The sequence below is a fragment of the Neofelis nebulosa genome, chromosome 3 (assembly GCF_028018385.1).
Source record: "Neofelis nebulosa isolate mNeoNeb1 chromosome 3, mNeoNeb1.pri, whole genome shotgun sequence".
Classification (NCBI taxonomy): domain Eukaryota; kingdom Metazoa; phylum Chordata; class Mammalia; order Carnivora; family Felidae; genus Neofelis; species Neofelis nebulosa.
Genome location: NC_080784.1, coordinates 121,122,754 through 121,139,860, shown reverse-complemented (window position 1 = coordinate 121,139,860; position 17,107 = coordinate 121,122,754). Strand labels below are relative to the sequence as shown.

At 41.6% G+C, this 17,107-nt stretch overlaps 1 protein-coding gene across 3 annotated transcripts in view; it reads left to right on the top strand.

Annotated features, from left to right (window-relative positions):
• NFKB1 (nuclear factor kappa B subunit 1) overlaps window positions 1-17,107 on the top strand; it is a 117,802-nt gene that overhangs the window by 93,915 nt on the left and 6,780 nt on the right. For all 3 annotated transcript variants that reach the window (XM_058721795.1, XM_058721794.1, XM_058721796.1), the window contains 8 exons: window positions 896-985; window positions 2,738-2,923; window positions 4,062-4,203; window positions 7,644-7,758; window positions 12,851-13,052; window positions 13,507-13,676; window positions 14,016-14,118; window positions 16,635-16,759. In XM_058721795.1, the coding sequence (XP_058577778.1) occupies window positions 896-985; window positions 2,738-2,923; window positions 4,062-4,203; window positions 7,644-7,758; window positions 12,851-13,052; window positions 13,507-13,676; window positions 14,016-14,118; window positions 16,635-16,759 (1,133 nt within the window). The remainder of the gene's footprint in view (window positions 1-895; window positions 986-2,737; window positions 2,924-4,061; window positions 4,204-7,643; window positions 7,759-12,850; window positions 13,053-13,506; window positions 13,677-14,015; window positions 14,119-16,634; window positions 16,760-17,107) is intronic.

The following is a 17,107-nucleotide window of genomic DNA, read 5'->3' as shown; positions in this document are numbered from 1 at the left end:
GCAAACGTCACAGTAGATATTTTTTGCATTTTCATGAGTACAGCTACAATCCTCATAATGCATTGTATTTAATCTATTTACCTACGTTAGTTATTTATTATCATAAATGATTGTGTACATGGAGTCATATATGCTGCTTTTCCCTAATGGGTTAACATAAGCATTTCCTCCGTGGTAATATAAATATTATGTAAGCATAATTTCTTAAGGATCATTTTAATGACTCATATTTCACCAAGTGAATATTCCATAGTATTACTTACTTGAATGCTTTTCCTGTTTTTTATTGTTTTTACTGATCTCCTTTGTCCACGTTGTTTTTCTTTTATTCCAGACTGTTTTTGTAAATTAGATTCTTTGAAGTAAAATTACAATGTCAGAGAGTATGACCTCTAATTTTACGTACGACTTTTTATGCTTCCACCAAAAATGCATGAGCATGCACAGTGTGGTCATGTTTCCTTGAGGACTCGGTAGTTTGTATTTTGTTTGGTTCAGTTTTTCCTGCCAGACATTATTTCAAGGCCCTCTGTGTCAGCAAGTCTGAGTTTGGGTGGTGAGCACTCCCACACAACAGTGGGAGACTTTCTCCAGCGTGAACTCCTCCATGCGGCCCCAGGCCTGGGCATTGCCTGAGTTGCCAAAATGTAAACTTGGTCCGAGTGGAATTCTGATCATCCCATGATCCCCACAATGTGTCTTACTAACTCACAATGGCAGCACCACGTCGGGCACTCTGCCCTCCCACACCAAAGCCTGTGCTCACCTGAGGGAAGGACACCAAACTTTGCTGACTCTTCATAAAACACACACATACACACACACACACACACACACACACACACACACACACACAACCATCATGAGGTTTCATTTGTTTTGCTTGCCATTTCAGGGTATGGCTTCCCCCACTATGGATTCCCTACATACGGTGGAATTACCTTCCATCCTGGAACCACTAAATCTAACGCTGGGATGAAACATGGTAAGTAATACAGTTTTTTTCCAATAGTGAAAAAGGAATAAAAAATTAAAAGTTTTATATTATTACTCATCACATTGTCATCTTGAAAAAATTTGATAAATGCAGGTAAACTGAGAAGATACTTTTGCATAAAAAAATGTTATTTCCTGTGGCAAATATAAATTCTATTCCCAATCTTATGTTTCTACTTATATATTTACTTCTTAAGTGACATGAACAAGGGGAAGAAAAGAGCATTAAAAAGGGACATATGGAGACACTTGACTAAAAAAGTCACCAAACTTAACTGTCCTCTCCTGTTTTCTTCTCAAATGCTACACTTTTGAAGACATTTTGAGTTTTATAGGGATGGCCTTTCCCCTCAAATGCATCCCTTCATATGCAGTTGTCACATGCTGTGTTCATAGCTTGTATTACATGTCCATTCTAGTGTACCCATTGAAGCAATAATACAATAAAGTCTTCCCATGTATTGAATGCCTGTTTGATGTCAGGTGCTATTTCTACATGTTTTAACTGTCATCTTCATGATTGCTCTAAGGAAAATAGTAATGCCTCCATTTTATGGACAGAGGACACCAACGTTCAGAAAGGTTCATTCACTCACTGAAGACACATATCTGTTATTGGCAGGACCTGGATTTGAACCAGCTCTGCTCACAAAACATAGGTGCTTTCATAGTACCTGCCAGATAATATGGTCAGACTGGAAAGAGCACAGAAATGGCGTACCAAGTAACTCCCACACTACAGAATGTGACTTGATACTATGTCTTAACAACTTGCTTGGTTAATTAGCATTAGGAAAAAAATAATTCCTGTTTGTTTGGGGTGTTTTGAGAGAGAGAGAGAAAGAGAGAGAGAGAGAGAGAGAGAGAGAGAGAGAGAGGCTCTGGGCTCAGTGAGGAGCCCCACAGGGGGCTCGATCTTTCAACCATGAGATCATGACCTGAGCTGAAATCAAGAGTTGGATGTTTAACTGACTGAGTTACCCAGGCACCCCATAACTCCTGTTTCTTTTTTTATTGTTATTATATGTTATTTAAAAAAATTTTTTAACATTTATTTATTTTTGAGAGACAGAGCATGAGTGGGGGAGGGGCAGAGAGAGGGAGACAGAGAATCTGAAGCAGGCTCCAGGCTCTGCGCTGTCAGTGCAAAGCCTAATGCAGGGCTCGAACTCACAAACTGTGTGATCATGACCTGAGCTGAAGTCGGAAGCTTAACTGACTGAGCCACCCACGCACCCCATAACTCCTCTGTTTCTATTAAAACTTTAAAAATTCCACTTCCCTGCAATTCACAGAAGAGCTTTATTTCATTTTTCTCCTTTACAAATAAACAGAATGAAATGTAAGTTTTTAAAAGTGTATATGAAATTTTTTTTAAGATCTTGAAAGTTCTTATCACAAAAAAATTGTAACTATGTGCGCTGACTAATGGTAACTCGACTTACTGTGGTGATCATTTGACAATATATACAAATATCAAATCATTATATTGTACACCTGAAACTAATGGAATATGTCACATATAACTCCGTAAAAATGTGTCTTTGAGACGCGAGAGTTTAAAATAGCTCCAAAACAGGTTACCTATGATATGAGTATTTTAAAAGGAATTTCAAATTACTGTTTTTCTTTTCCCTTTGCAGTAAACTTGCCTATCTTTTATCTGACCTTCGCTGAAACAGGGAATTATCACTTAATGGAATTTAGTGAGAAAAATCTGATGTTTCTGCTTTCATCTTAGGAACCATAGACTCCCCATCTAAAAATGACCCTGAGGGTTGCAGCAAGAGTGTGGACAGAGACGCAGTGAACCTCTCTGGGAAAGTAACTGAACCCACAGAACAAGATAAGGAGTCTGGCACTGGAGAAGATGAAGTTACCCTGACGTATACAGTAGGAGTAAAGGAAGAGAATTCTAGGTTTCAGGGTAAGTGAGTACACATGTGATTACATTGTATTGACTGGTGAGGGGATAGGTTGGTTCCAGGTATAGAAGCTATTGTCAGAAGACCGGTTTATTTTCTGTTAATCTAAAAATGATATACCAATATCTTGTTCGGTGTGCTCTTCAGAGTCCTGCATGCCTCTTGAAAAGCATGTGTCAGAGCATTTAATTCACACTGAAATTTCCATTTTCCCTGTGTTATCTCTGAATAAAGTACTGGAATATGCATATGCATTCTCCAGTCATAATTATGCAGTTTTAGGATATCGTGGGAGATAATCTAATTCATTTCCACCACAGATAATAGAGAAGTTCCCATAACTTCAATAGTCTTCTTCCTCTAGACCGTAGTTGGACCATCACACTGAAGTAGAACTTTGCCTGAAAATGAGAACTTTTCCTTTTACCTTGATGCCCTCTTTGAACAATTAGGATTAAGGGGGACAGTGCACTGCAAGTAATTTGAACCAGTACTCATTAGAGAAAAGAGAAGGGAAAGAGAGCAAATATTTCAGCTTAGTGGCCTCTTATGGTCTCTATCACAAATTCTTTTTTTTTAAATACCGCTTTAAAAACATACAAAGCATGGTTAGGTAGGGGACCGTATAAAAACAGGCCACATACTGGTTTTGACCCTCAGGTCCAAATTTGCCTTTTCCTGACCTTGAAGCAAACTTCACAAGAACACAGATGGCTTAGGGAAAGTCTGTCTGTGGCAGAGACTGTGGTTTTTGACACTTTGCCTAACGAGACAGTGGTTTAAGACTCCAATGAAGGATTATTTCATCAAGAGATTGATTATTTACAGTATAGTCAAGCCAATCAACATTATTTGGAGACTGATTGTTCCCCCTGAAATAACAGACCTATCTGAATTTCTTTCCCCTAACAAACCACAGACAGAGTTTTCAGATCAGCCTCTGTATTTGTCAGTAAGCCAACGTGCAGTTGTGCTTTTGCTAACGAACGCAACCCAGGAGCACTGAAAGGAGCAGATGCAACTAAAACGATGTGGGTCGAGGTATCAGAACATTGGTGTTGATGGTTTTGGCCCCAGGCATGCCACACCCGTAGAGCAAGTGTAGGAAACTCCACTGTGATTGTGCTCATTGCCTTGCAGATAACCTCTTCCTAGAGAAGGCTATGCAGCTGGCCAAGCGGCATGCCAATGCCCTTTTTGACTACGCAGTGACAGGAGATGTGAAGATGCTGCTGGCTGTTCAGCGCCATCTCGCTGCAGTGCAGGATGAGAATGGGGACAGGTAAGTCAGGACTTTTGCAAACAAAGGTTGTTTTAGGGTAAGGAAGTGAGAAAATCATCATATGCATACTGGCTAGGGATAAAAAGAATTGTTTAAAGGTATTGGGTCCTGTAACTGGAAGACTGTCACGGACAGTCCTGTGTCAGTGAGGTTGAATCCATAATTTGCTTCTCCGGTCCTGTGGTTCCCACCTGTTGGACGTTAGAACATTTAAGCCCTCATCTAAGAGCACATCAGGCTGGGCAAGAAGGATAAGATATGTGCGGGGAATGGTATGTTTTCAAAAACCTTGCTTTATTTATTGGGATAACATTTGGGATAAAATTTAACAAACGCGTATTTATTTATTTATTGGGTTAATAACATCTGCTTTATTTACCAAAATGAGATGACAATAAATGTGGTCCAACCAAATTCCTAAAGCACTTGTTACCCCGGCTGCACAGTTCTCCTGGTAGTAGTGTCAAGAAAAAGCCCAGTAAAGACAGCACAACAACAACGGTAAAAAAACAAGTAAGCGATCATTGTCATTCTTTCCCAGTTATTGGTTCCTTCCCTACTGCCTCTGCTACTGGTTACCAGTCTGGGACTGGATCAGACTCCTGTGACAGCCATAACCCACGCTGTGTGGGAGTCCAACATTCCACTCAGCATGCCTCCGTTTCTGCTGTTACTGAGCTTATATTTGCAAAGCACCTGGCTTCTTTCTAAAACAGTTCTCGGAGTCCTCACATCGAGACTCCGAAATGATCTCAAAAGCCAGTGAGAATAACAAGAGGCAACAGCCCTCATATTCGAGTCAAGGGCCTTATCTAAAACTTTCCTAAAATAGTGTCAACACTGAGAAACCCTTTTCTGTAGAGGAGTTCCTGAGTGCTATGTTTTCAACCTCAGTTAAAAAACTGAATCAAACACTTTAGGAAAGTGCCAACCTCAGGGTTTCAAACAGAGACCTTTGTTCTCATTCCTTGCAACGTAACCAAGGATGTGGTATAACCACTGGCCTTGTTATACAGTATGAGAGGAACCGGTACAGCCTTCCTCATGCGATGCTGCGAACAGCAGAATGCTTTTACAGGGTTAAAGAATCCAATTAGCACTCAATAACATGGAACCACAAGAGAAAGCAGTTAACCAAGATAGAACAACAGGGTTTCAAGTGATATTTTCAGGGACCTGCTGCATTGATGAGCCTGAGAAAGATGAGCACATAGAAGCTAGGAAGGGCTGCTGGTATATGAAGGGAAGGTTGTGGAAAAGATTTCGGGGCACATGCATTCAAGTGGGTGCATTGAGGGGAAGACGCACGCATTCCCCTCAATGCACCCACTTGAATGCATACGCCCCGAAATCTTTTCCACAGCCTTCCCTTCATATACCATACACCACGCATGTGTGAGGACACATATGGAGGGACCAAGGAGGTGACCTTCCCCACCCAGCAGAACAGGAATACTTAGAGTCCCCTCCTAGGACCACAAACATACTCCTCCTGCAAGCAGGCCCTCGGGGCTTGCCACAGGTAGAGGGCAGAGACTAGTGATGTGGAGAGACCAAAGAGGAGCCCTCGTAAGAATGCAGACAAAGGAAAACCATTGGTCCTCAGCTCAGGTCTCGTTTTCATTGAACTCGTCACGCTCAGCTAATAATCTGAATCTTGTAACCATTAGTCATCACAGCATATACAATGAAGAAAAGAAAAGAACTTCTGGTGTTGGGGAAATTCCCATGAGGGTGTGAGGATTTAAGGGGGAGAGAGAATGTACTTCTGCTATGAAATGCTGAGCTGCGCATGGAAATTTCTAGGCAGTTTTGAAGTATGACCTTTTTCTTGGTACATATGCGTCATGGCTGCATCAGACTTGAAGCCCTTTTTAGAAGTCTTCTTCCAGTCTCACGTTTCAAGAGTCAGTAGTGACACCTTGACATCATTTGCTCTCTCAAGTAATGAAGTCAGAAATTAGTTTTTCAGGCCCTCCTGTGCCAATGTTAATCCCTAGTAAAATTTTACACTTGCTCTTGCTAAGAAAGAGGTCTGAATAAAGTGACACCGAAGATTTTTCATTTGGAGAAAATCGAGGCTGTGCCTCAAAGCCCAGCTGTCCTGCCACCATGCGATACTTTGAGTGTGCTCTGTATCACAATCTGTCCATACTTTGGAATATTCATTATCTTAGGTGTCCATCTGTGACTCCACAGAGCAGTGCCCATGTGCCCCCTCAGCAGGGTGGCTTAAGGGATTAAGAGATGGCTTTGGAGCCAGGTGGACCTGGGCTGGCCTCCCAGCTTCACCACTCACTAGTTATATGACCTGACTTGAGTTCTCTTATACCTACAAGTCCAAGTTTCATCATCTGAAAAATGAGGATAATGTTAACCTACCTCACAGGGCTTCTTGTTGTGATTAAATAAGATCACGTATGTCAACTGCTTATGTTGGTCTGGCAAATAGAAGCTCTAAACAACTTTTATTGTTGTTAGTGTCGCATCATTTCAAATTAATTTTAATAGGAAGTTGTTTTAACAATTAAAACATTGTGTCCCTAGGAGTGATGCTTGGCACCTGCCGATATTTTTGACCTCATTAGCATAAGGTCCTAGTGCTTAAATTGTGTGCCTAAATTTTAGTGCCTAAATTGTGTGCCAGGGCTTGAGGCTGACCCAGGGAGAACCAGCCCTGAGGTCACAGGTCAGAGAGGGAGAAAGGCATACGAAAAACTACAGTTGCATAACAAGCAGTGAACTTGAGTGGAGACAGTGTGGTCAGCCTAGGAAGTTCGGAGAGGAGGTGAGGTTTGAACTGGAATGTGAAGGATGGAGTAGGCATTGTCTAGGCAGAGAAGAGGAGCAAAACCATTCCAGGCAGAGGGAATATTTGCAAGGGAGAAATATAATCACATTGTTCCTTCAGAAATTTGCCTCAAGAATCTTCTCCCAGTAGTTAAAAGCCTAACCCTATCTTCCCCTCCTGGGGCCTGGAAAGATCTTTAAAAAGACACCACACTGTGTTTTAGAGGAGGCTGGCAAGGCTAGGTGAAGTAACTACATTTTTCTGAATAGTTCCAAGTGCTGGGCATTTTCCATACATGATCTGTATGTAAAGGGAAGCCAGGAAGAGGCTAGAGGAGAAAATGCACCAAAACCACTGCAGGGAGACAGAGTTGGGATTTGAACTTAGGCCTCTCTGCCTCAAGGCCCAGATCCCTGTATACCTCAAAGGTCAAACCAAAATGCCCCTAGAGGCCAGGCAAGCATGGTAAATGAGTGTAGCTGCCTGGATAAGCAACAGAACATCCCCACCTCATATTCAAGGCATTTGGGGCCCAAATAAAACTTAAGTATGAGAGCCAGGTTCAGTCTGCAAGTCTGATCGTTTCTTGGAAATCTTTTTTTTTTTTCACTAACACTTCAGCTGATTATTGCCACTCTTTTTTTTCCAGTGTCTTACACTTAGCAATCATCCATCTTCATGCCCAGCTTGTGAGGGATCTACTAGAAGTCACGTCTGGCTTGATTTCTGATGACATTATCAATATGAGAAATGATCTCTACCAGGTAAGCAGAAACACCAACTGAAGAAAACTTCACCGTTGGTGCGTGTTTGCACATGTGCATGTGCATGTGTATATGTATTATTTCTAATAATGTTAACAGTAGCAAAAATACAGTGCATTGTTGTATAAGTTATATCCTAAAAGCCCATTACTTGGGAATATTATTTATGATTTAGGATCCTTTAACCTATGAATGTAATAGAAATCACTCCACAGTAGAAATCCCCCACTCATGCTGGGGGAAGACAAAGTTTACACTTTAGAAATCTGTCAAAGAGTTGATCCATTTTTTTTTTCTTTTCTTAATTTGTTGTGTTTTTTTCATTATACTAAGTATACTCTTTAATCCCCATCCCCTGTTTTCCCCATCCCCCCACCCACTTCCCATCTGGTAATCATTAGTTTGTTCTCTGTAGTTGAGCCTGTTTCTTGGTTTGCTCCTCACTTTTTTCCCCCTTTTGCTTGTTTGTTTTGTTTCTTAAATTCTACATATGAATGAGATCATATGGTATTTGTTTTTCTTTGACTGACTCATTTCACTTAGCATTATACTCTCTAGCTCCATCCATGTTGTTGCAAATGGCAAGATTTCATTCTTTTTTATGGATGAATAATATCCTTGTGTGTGTGTGTGTGTGTGTGTGTGTGTGTGTGTGTGTGACATCTCCTTTACCCATTCATCTGTTGATGGACACTTGGGCTGTTTGCATAGTTTGGCCATTGTAAACAATGCTGTTACAAATATAGGGGTGCATGTATCCCTTTGAATTAGTGTTTTGTATTTTGGGAGTAGATACCCAGTAGTGCAATTACTGGGTTTTAGGGTAGTTCTATTTTTAATTTTTTGAGGATTCTCCATACTGTTTTCCACAGTGGGTGCAACAGTTTGCATTCCCACCAACAGTGCAAGAGTGTGCCTTTTTCTCCATATCCTCACCAACACTTGTTTCTTAAGTTTTTGATTTTAGCCTTTCTGACTGGTGTGAGGTGATATCTCATTGTAGTTTTGATTTGCATCTCCCTGATGAGTGATGTTGAGCACCTGTTTTTCTTCTCTCTTTTTTTAACTGAAATATAACTGACATATAGCATTGTATTAGTTTAAGGTATATAGCGATTTGATATTTGCATAAATCACAAAATGATCACCAAAATAAGTTTATCATCCATCACCACCCATAGTTACAAATTTGTTTTTCTTGCAATAAGAACTTTTAAGATTTACTCTCTTAGCAGCTTTCAAATATGCAGTACAGAGAAACCTAGAGTAATACATCATATTTGTCAAGAAAAATACAACTGAAAAAAAATTAAGTTGGAAAGCCAGTAATTTATAAGAATTTTGACGTCTGCTAAAACACATTTTTACAACATCTAGATTAAGTGTGTATCAAATAAAGGGTGCTGAAATCAGAATACGGAAAGGTAAAAAGGTTGGTTGAGGAGAAAGTGTCTTTCAAAAACAGAAAGACATCTCAAATTGAGGAAAACAGGGAACACCAGAGTTTTGCCCAGATCAGGTTTGAACAGGAATTCAGTGGGCTCAAAAGCAACTCGAGGAACCCTGGTACAGAAGTCTGCAGATATGGCAGAGAGAAGGTAGCTGGGACCCTGTGAGGCTGCCTGATAGGCACATGCAGAGATCGAAACTTCTGCTTGGCAGAACCAAAGCCTGGATGCTGGCGTCAGAGCCGGTCTCTCTGGTTAGGGGCACGCTACCACCGGGGCTGTTCCATTTCCTGCCCAGGAGCACAGTCTCCTCCTAGCTTGCCTTTGCCCCAGCCCACCTGGCTTTGGTCCCAGTCTCCTGGTCTGGCCCCTTCTCATCTTTCCCATTTTCTCCCTCCCTTCACTGCACCCAAAGTGACTTCCCAGCCCTTGCTGGCCTGGATGGTGTGCTCGGATGCCTGGTCCAGGCATATCTGTCACTCTAAAAATGTGGACAACAATCATGTGCAGTTAATTGCACAGTAAAGTACCTGTTCCCCTTCTCAATTGTTAAAGCAGGTGTTGTGAATCATTTTTATTTCTTCAAAGCAAACGAACTAAAATGTTTACATGTGGCTGTCACTAGATTTTTATCTGTGCATAGGTGTTTCCTGAGAAGGGAAGTAAGTTTCCCATTTGATGTAAGGCTTTAGGCTCCTTCCCTGGCTGTAATGCTTAATGTCAAAGGAAGAATGAAGTTGGGGATTCTTCACTGACTGAGAATATAAAGCAATGAAAGTGAATTCTAATTTTAGGTAGACATTTAAAGGATGTCTTCAGATTCGCATACCATCTTGGGGGCTGTTGGTGTTTGGAGAGTCATCTGGCCCGTAAAGCTTGATTCTCTCGGGCTTTAGGACGGATTGTTCCTCTCAACCATCACAAGTTTGCAAATAAAACTGGGAACGGGACACTGTCACTTCTCGGTCCTCCTCTCAAAGACTGCTTAACGTCACTGCCTGTAGGTCAGATTCAAGGAATTACTTGTTTTTCTGTTTATAAATAGGCTCTGCAAAGGACACCACACAGCAGGATTAGTAGTTGTGATTTATTATGTGCTAACCTCCTTACTGTATCATTTGGTTACGTATATAGAGACTCTCTCCAGTAGGCTACACACACAAAAATCTCAAAACCACCACCCTTGACACTTCCACGCCTTCTGATACAGGGACTCTCAGGAGACCATAAGTCCATTTTTCCCCCAACTTACCACTGCTCTCATTTATGGGCAAGGATTCTGGATCCCCTGGTATGCCTTGTATGGCTGAAACATATACCAATCACAACTTTGCTCTGAGAACTAGAAAAGGCTAAAAGTTGGCTGCATTTATCTTTGTAAAGTTTCTCTGTTAACTGTTCTTGATGGAAAAATTATAGAGTTCTCTAAGTAATTTGGATTATTTGGCAATTGTCTTAGACAACCTCCCAAAATACCATTCACTAATCTTAGTACATTTCTGTGACCATCTGTCATGATCAGATCGCTCTCCCCACCCACTCTCTAGAGATACACTCAAAATAATCCAAGTGTATAGAGTTAGGATTCTTCTGAAAACATTTCTGAAATCTGTTGCCTTTAAACCCTTCCTCTTCTTCTCCCCCTGACCATAGACAACCACTCTAATGTGTTTGATATGGATTGTTTTGTTTGCATACATTCCCATGTAACATTAGTGGGGGGTTTTGTGCATGTGGGGTTTTTTTCTTTTATATTTTTAATTTTTATAAATATAATATATGTTCATGGTTCTTTAAATGATACATAAGGAAATATACTAGAAACTCAAAAGTTGCCCTCCCTGGCAATATACAAGTCTCCCAACTCCATTCCCAAATACAACTATTACATTTGTAAGTACTTTTCCATATATTGGCTACATAAACATATATACTTGAAATATATAGACATTTTCGTATACTCTCACATGCAATCCACACTACATTCTGTAATTCTGGGGTTAAAGATCTACATCCTGAAATCTCATAGAAATTAAGAAATTGAAAAATTGGTGGTACTATAGGAGAGAACTTAAAAAAAAAAGCTTATCATGGTAACAGAATTTGTATAACATGAAAAAAATCATATTAAGTCTAGAGATAATTGCTGATTTCTGAATCATATAATATTTTGTAATTTCAGATCTTTTTTACCGTCTCATTCTCTTTCAGACTTTTTTCATCTCCCCCAAATAGCATTTTAGATTAATAAATGCAGGCTTTTTTTTGTTTTAACGTATTTATTTTTTGAGAAGAAGGCTCTTGGCTACAGTATCTAAAGTTTTGAGGACATCATTCTATTTCAAGCTGTAAAAGATGAAAAACATAAAAGAGAATGGTAATTTGGCCGAATAGCCTGTCTTGTTTGTGTTGTATGAGCTCATCACTGTAACTGAGACACGGCCACGGGAGCGTCTTTCAGCATCTCCTGTGCTGTGGTCGTCCTGCAGCCAGAGTGCTGTGGCTCACCTGCTGTCGCTCTGCTGTGGCCAGTGATCGCTTACTGAGGGAGAAAATTTAGGCAAGTTGTCACTAGACAGACTGGATTTCACAGACTTCTGTGAAATAGACTGATTTGTTTAAAAATATACTGCCATTCTCTGTCGGTGACCTCAGTTCTTTGAAAGATACTTTCCTGATTGTGTTTGTCTTGCTCATTTTGAAAACACTCAGTTTGCAAAACATCTCATTTGCATTCTCCGAGGCACTACTTTGTGGGCAGAGTTAAGTCAGATGGCTGTTTATGCACCTATTAGGTGCCGGCACTTCCACTTGTTTGTTCATCCGAGCCCTCTTAGTGAGATAGTTCTGTTGTCCTGGTGAAGACATTTAGAATTCTGTGGCGCCTGGGTGGCTCAGTCGGTTAAGCATCTGTCCGACTTCAGCTCAGGTCATGATCTCGAAGTTCGTGGGTTCGAGCCCCATAAGGACTCTGTGCTGGCAGCACAGCCCGCTTCAGATCCTCTGTCCCCTTCTGTCTCCGCCCCTCCCCCGGTCATGCTCTCACTTTCTCAAAATAGATTAATTAATTTTAAAAAAGACATTTAGAACCCTTTGACACCTGTTATTACAATGGAGGTGCCAGAGTTCTATTGATTTGCCTCATGGAGCCAGTCCATGGAAAAATATTCTTTAACTTAGCAAACTCATTTTCCATGTTAATGTAGAATCATGGCACCTTTGTTAATCGGTTTCTATTGAGTAGTTCATTTCAACTTCTTCAGTAAATTTGTAGCCTTGCTTTGATTTGTTAACATACAGAATTATCAGCTGAAGATAGATTCCTACTAGAAATTCAATAAATTTAAATTTATTATTAGAAGAATTCACATATTAACAATCAGCGGGCTGTAATGAGAAACAAGAAAGCTGTTAAGAATGTTAAATATAAAAATAATCTTCATTATTGCATGGCTCAATAGCAGTCCAGCATACACACTCCATTAGCACAGGATATGGAACATCTGCGGTAGGGAGGCGTTAATCTGGCAATGGGAAATGGCCCCGAGGGATGACTCCACCTATTGTAGTGGCAGCTACCAAGCCCATGGGTTCAGGTGCTTGCCACTGACCAGTGTATCTCCTGCCCCTTCTCTACTTGCCAGACACCCTTGCACTTGGCCGTGATCACCAAGCAGGAGGCTGTGGTGGAGGACTTGCTGAAGGCCGGGGCCGACCTGAGCCTCCTGGACCGCTTGGGTAACTCTGTTTTGCACCTAGCTGCCAAAGAAGGACAAGATAAAATTCTCAGTGTTTTACTCAAGCACAAAAAGGCAGCACTACTTATCGACCACCCTAATGGGGAAGGTAAGAGACAAACACACATTATGGTATAACCTTCTCTGTCTGCTCTCTAAACAATTGGTAGCTATTTGATAAATGTGTGTAATTTGATTTGCACCCCAAAATGCTTTCCTTAGACACCTGGAGTTCGTCATCTCTTGTGAGAATTTCTGTTGCTCACCATAGCTAATTTCTTTAAAGATGATTTGGAATAGTTAGTAGGAGGAAGAAGCAGAGGCCTGAGCATAGAAAGCATCATTTATCCAGAGATTGTTTATTTGCTCTGTTTCTCCTGAGAACATACAAGCAGACTGTGGGTTTACATGCAGAACAACAGACTTACAACACCTTTTGAGGCCGTGTGGAGTGGAGACACGAGGCGTGCTGAAACTTGACAGCATTCCTTCCATAGGGTCCAGTTTTGCCATCTTGTGAGCAGCCTTCCAGCTCCATGACTGTCCCTGTGCTTGGGCTGCAGGTCTAACCGCCATTCACATAGCCGTGATGAGCAACAGCATGGCGTGTCTGTTGCTGCTGGTGGCCGCCGGGGCCGACGTCAACGCCCAGGAGAGGAAGTCGGGGCGCTCAGCGCTGCACCTGGCTGTGGAGCGGGACAACATCTCCCTTGCTGGCTGTCTGCTCCTGGAGGTAAAGGACACACGTATTTGCCTTGGCATTCAATTCCCAAGAGGGAATTGAGACCATCTTTTCAAGGAATGATGTCAGTAACAGGTTTTCTCCTTACAGTACCTCTGTTATTCAGTATCTACTCAAGGCTCCACAGTAGCAGCTTCGGGCATTCCTGACACCATCTGCCCAGTATCTCTAATTGGAGATGTTTTCAGTGACAGAGTCTGCCCCAAATAGCAACTGGGCTAGTAATATGACCTATTAACATGACCGAAGGGTCATGCTGACAGGAGAAGGTGGGGACTAAACCGTGAGAGAACCTTCCACTGACTCTTTCCTGTGTTGGCTGGATTTTAGGGTGATGCCTATGTAGACAGTACCACATATGATGGAACCACACCCCTGCACATAGCAGCCGGGAGAGGGTCCACCAGGCTGGCGGCTCTTCTCAAAGCAGCAGGTAAGGCGGCCTGGCGGTTAGTAATGGAAAACGCTATCAGGAGTGCAAACCCAACCCCAATTCAGCAGCCATGTCATCCTCTTTAAGCCACAGAGCTGCTGCTGAAAGGCATGAGTAAATACAAATCACGCTTTAACTGCCGTACTGATGCTCTTTGGACTAGTAATCCCGGGCTTCATCCTGATGGGCATGTCAATCTTTACTCTCTACTTCATCTGTTTGTTTTGGGTGTTCGTGGGTTAGGTTGACTCCCACGACAGGAGATCTTCTTAAAAGTTGAATTTGATTCCTTAAAGAACTCTGAACAGTACCAGCCTCAGATATTGCCAGAAGTCTGCAGAAAAAAGTTTACTGGTATATGACATAATTTTAAAATTTCCTTTGGCAACAGAGGTCTCTTAGAAGTTGAAATAATAGGAAAAAACAAATGGGTCGCGTGTTGAGTACTATCATATGCGAGGCACTAGAAATGGCTAGCCTTTATTGACCTTACTGTGTACCAGGCATGTCACACGCATGGTCTCATTTCATCTGCAATAACCTTTTGAGGTAAGTACCATTATTATTTTTGCCATCTCACAGCCAAGGAGGCAGACTGGAGAGACCTGTGGGTACCAGTCCCAGGGTCCCAGTACGTGGCATACCTGTGAATCACACTTGGTCATCTGAACCTCCAGACCCTATTCTCTCTACTCTGTTTCTCTCTCCTACTTTGCTCAAGGATTTGCAGGTGTTACTCCATTCACTTCTCTAGTCCTGTGAAGTATAGAAAATTATCGCTGCTCACCCTTGAATCTCTCTTGCCTTGTATATTTAGACCTCAACAAATGTTTAATGGAATTAGTATCTCAGACCTTCTCTGGCATATCTGATTTACTTTAGAGATTATTAAAACCTTTTTGGGAAGTAAATGTTTCATAAATTTAAGAAAACAGAGTGAAGTAAGTACCTTCTTTCAAAATTGAGTCCAGGAAGATGTACAAACTTTTTATTTGAGAGCCCCACATTTTTCTAGTAAACAAAATCGTATCCAAAGAAACAGTAGCCTCTTCTTAGCCTTTGTCAAGTTGAACTTTCTCTTGAGCAGGACACTCTGATTGCAGTTATGTATGCATAGTTTGGGTAGTCACTGATTATAATTAAGAAATGCCTTCAGACAAGAAGCTATAACCTTTTCAAAAATGCTTTCCCTTGAATTCTCAGTATCCCGTGAAAGGAGTAGCGAGTAGCGGTTTCTCCACTATATAAATGAAGGAACTCAGATGCAAATCCTAGTCCTGAGCTCAAAGTCCTGAAGAAGGTCACTTAAGGAGGAGAGATATAGTTCAGCTCCTCCAGCCTTCTCCAGCCCATACATTGTTCCTCTTAGTTCCTCCACTGTTTCCATGGTCACGTGGCATTCCCTGCCTTCAAGATCAGGTCAGGCCTGGGAGGAAGAACTAAGAAACAGCATGAAGATCCTTCTCTGACTTTCATTAGGCCCTCTCCTATTATTGAAGTTGGCACAAAACTAACATTTTCCCAGCAAGATAAAAACAAGTTCTTCCCAGAAGGGTGTTCTGAACTTACTACCGTTTTGTCAGACATCAGACTAAACAGTCCCATAAAAACAGTCTCTAAGCCTTTAAGAAGTAACTCTAGCTCTAATCTCTAAGTGACTTTTGGTGTTTTCTTGCTACACGTTAAGAAGCAGACTAGATTCTTCCAAGAGCAGCCCTAAAATTTTCAATAACTGTACCTCCTAAGAGAAAGTTTTTTTGTGGTGTCTGTTTGTTTAAGGATCAGGACCCTGGCAGTGCTGTACCCAGGAAGAAAACTGAGCATGTTGTCCCTATACAGCAAGTTTCTTTGTTCTATTGAGCAAGTGGGAGAATGAAGTGAAGAGTGTGCAGTGGTGGGCACAAACCTAAACAGAAAATTAGGACCTTAATGCTGAGGGCACACCCCAGTCCCTGTAAACTGCTGCCATTACCCCTCAGACGAAAGGTGCATCTTTCGGTTGAAAACCGTCCTAGAGACTTAAATGTGAGGGTCAGGGTACTCCACGTCTTTTGTTGTTGAAAATGTCCGTGGCTATATAGGGTATCATCAGACATATTTACAGTCAAAATAAATTAGAATTTAAAAGAAGCTCTCTGAATATTTCTGTAGAAACATGTTTTATGTATTAAAAATTACCCAGGTGGGGGCGCCTGGGTGGCGCAGTTGGTTAAGTGTCCAACTTCAGCTCAGGTCAGGATCTCGTGGCTCGTGAGTTTGAGCCCCATGTCAGGCTCTGTGCTGACAGCTCGGAGCCTGGACCCTGCTTTGGATTCTGTCTCTCTCTCTCTCTCTCTCTCTCTCTGCCGCCCCCCCACCAAAATATATTTTAAAAATAAAATGGAAAAATAAAAATTATCCAGGTGTAATTGCCTCTAGGAGCTATTGTGTTTTGCCTTTGGAAACCTGAGCTCTGCAAGCAGTTCAGAGTCAACAAGATCTGGGTTTGCCTAATGCTGTGTAACTTGACTTCACAGGTGCAGATCCCCTCGTGGAGAACTTTGAGCCTCTCTATGACCTGGATGACTCTTGGGAAAACAATGGAGAGGATGAAGGAGTCGTGCCTGGAACCACACCTCTAGATATGGCCACCAACTGGCAGGTGAGTGTGGCTCCAGGCTATTTGATGGCAGCTCCAGAGGGAGCTAATGATTCAGGAATATAAGAACAGATGGTCTTCCTGGGTCTTTATTCCCCAAAGCACATGCCTTTTATTTTTAAGAAAGTCTGCTTGTCAAGAGATATATTTATCTTGAAAAGCCTATCCATGAAAGATCTAGGTCAGGAGAGTTATGAGTGTAAAAGCATATGCCTAATCAGATCAGGGTTCAGTTGTGAGAGAGGGTTCTGCAGGAGAAAACACACAACTCACGTAAGAGTTTCCCGTTCTGAGCTCCCAGCTCAGAATTGTTCCCAGCTGCATTTCTGAAGCTAGGATAGATGTTCCAGT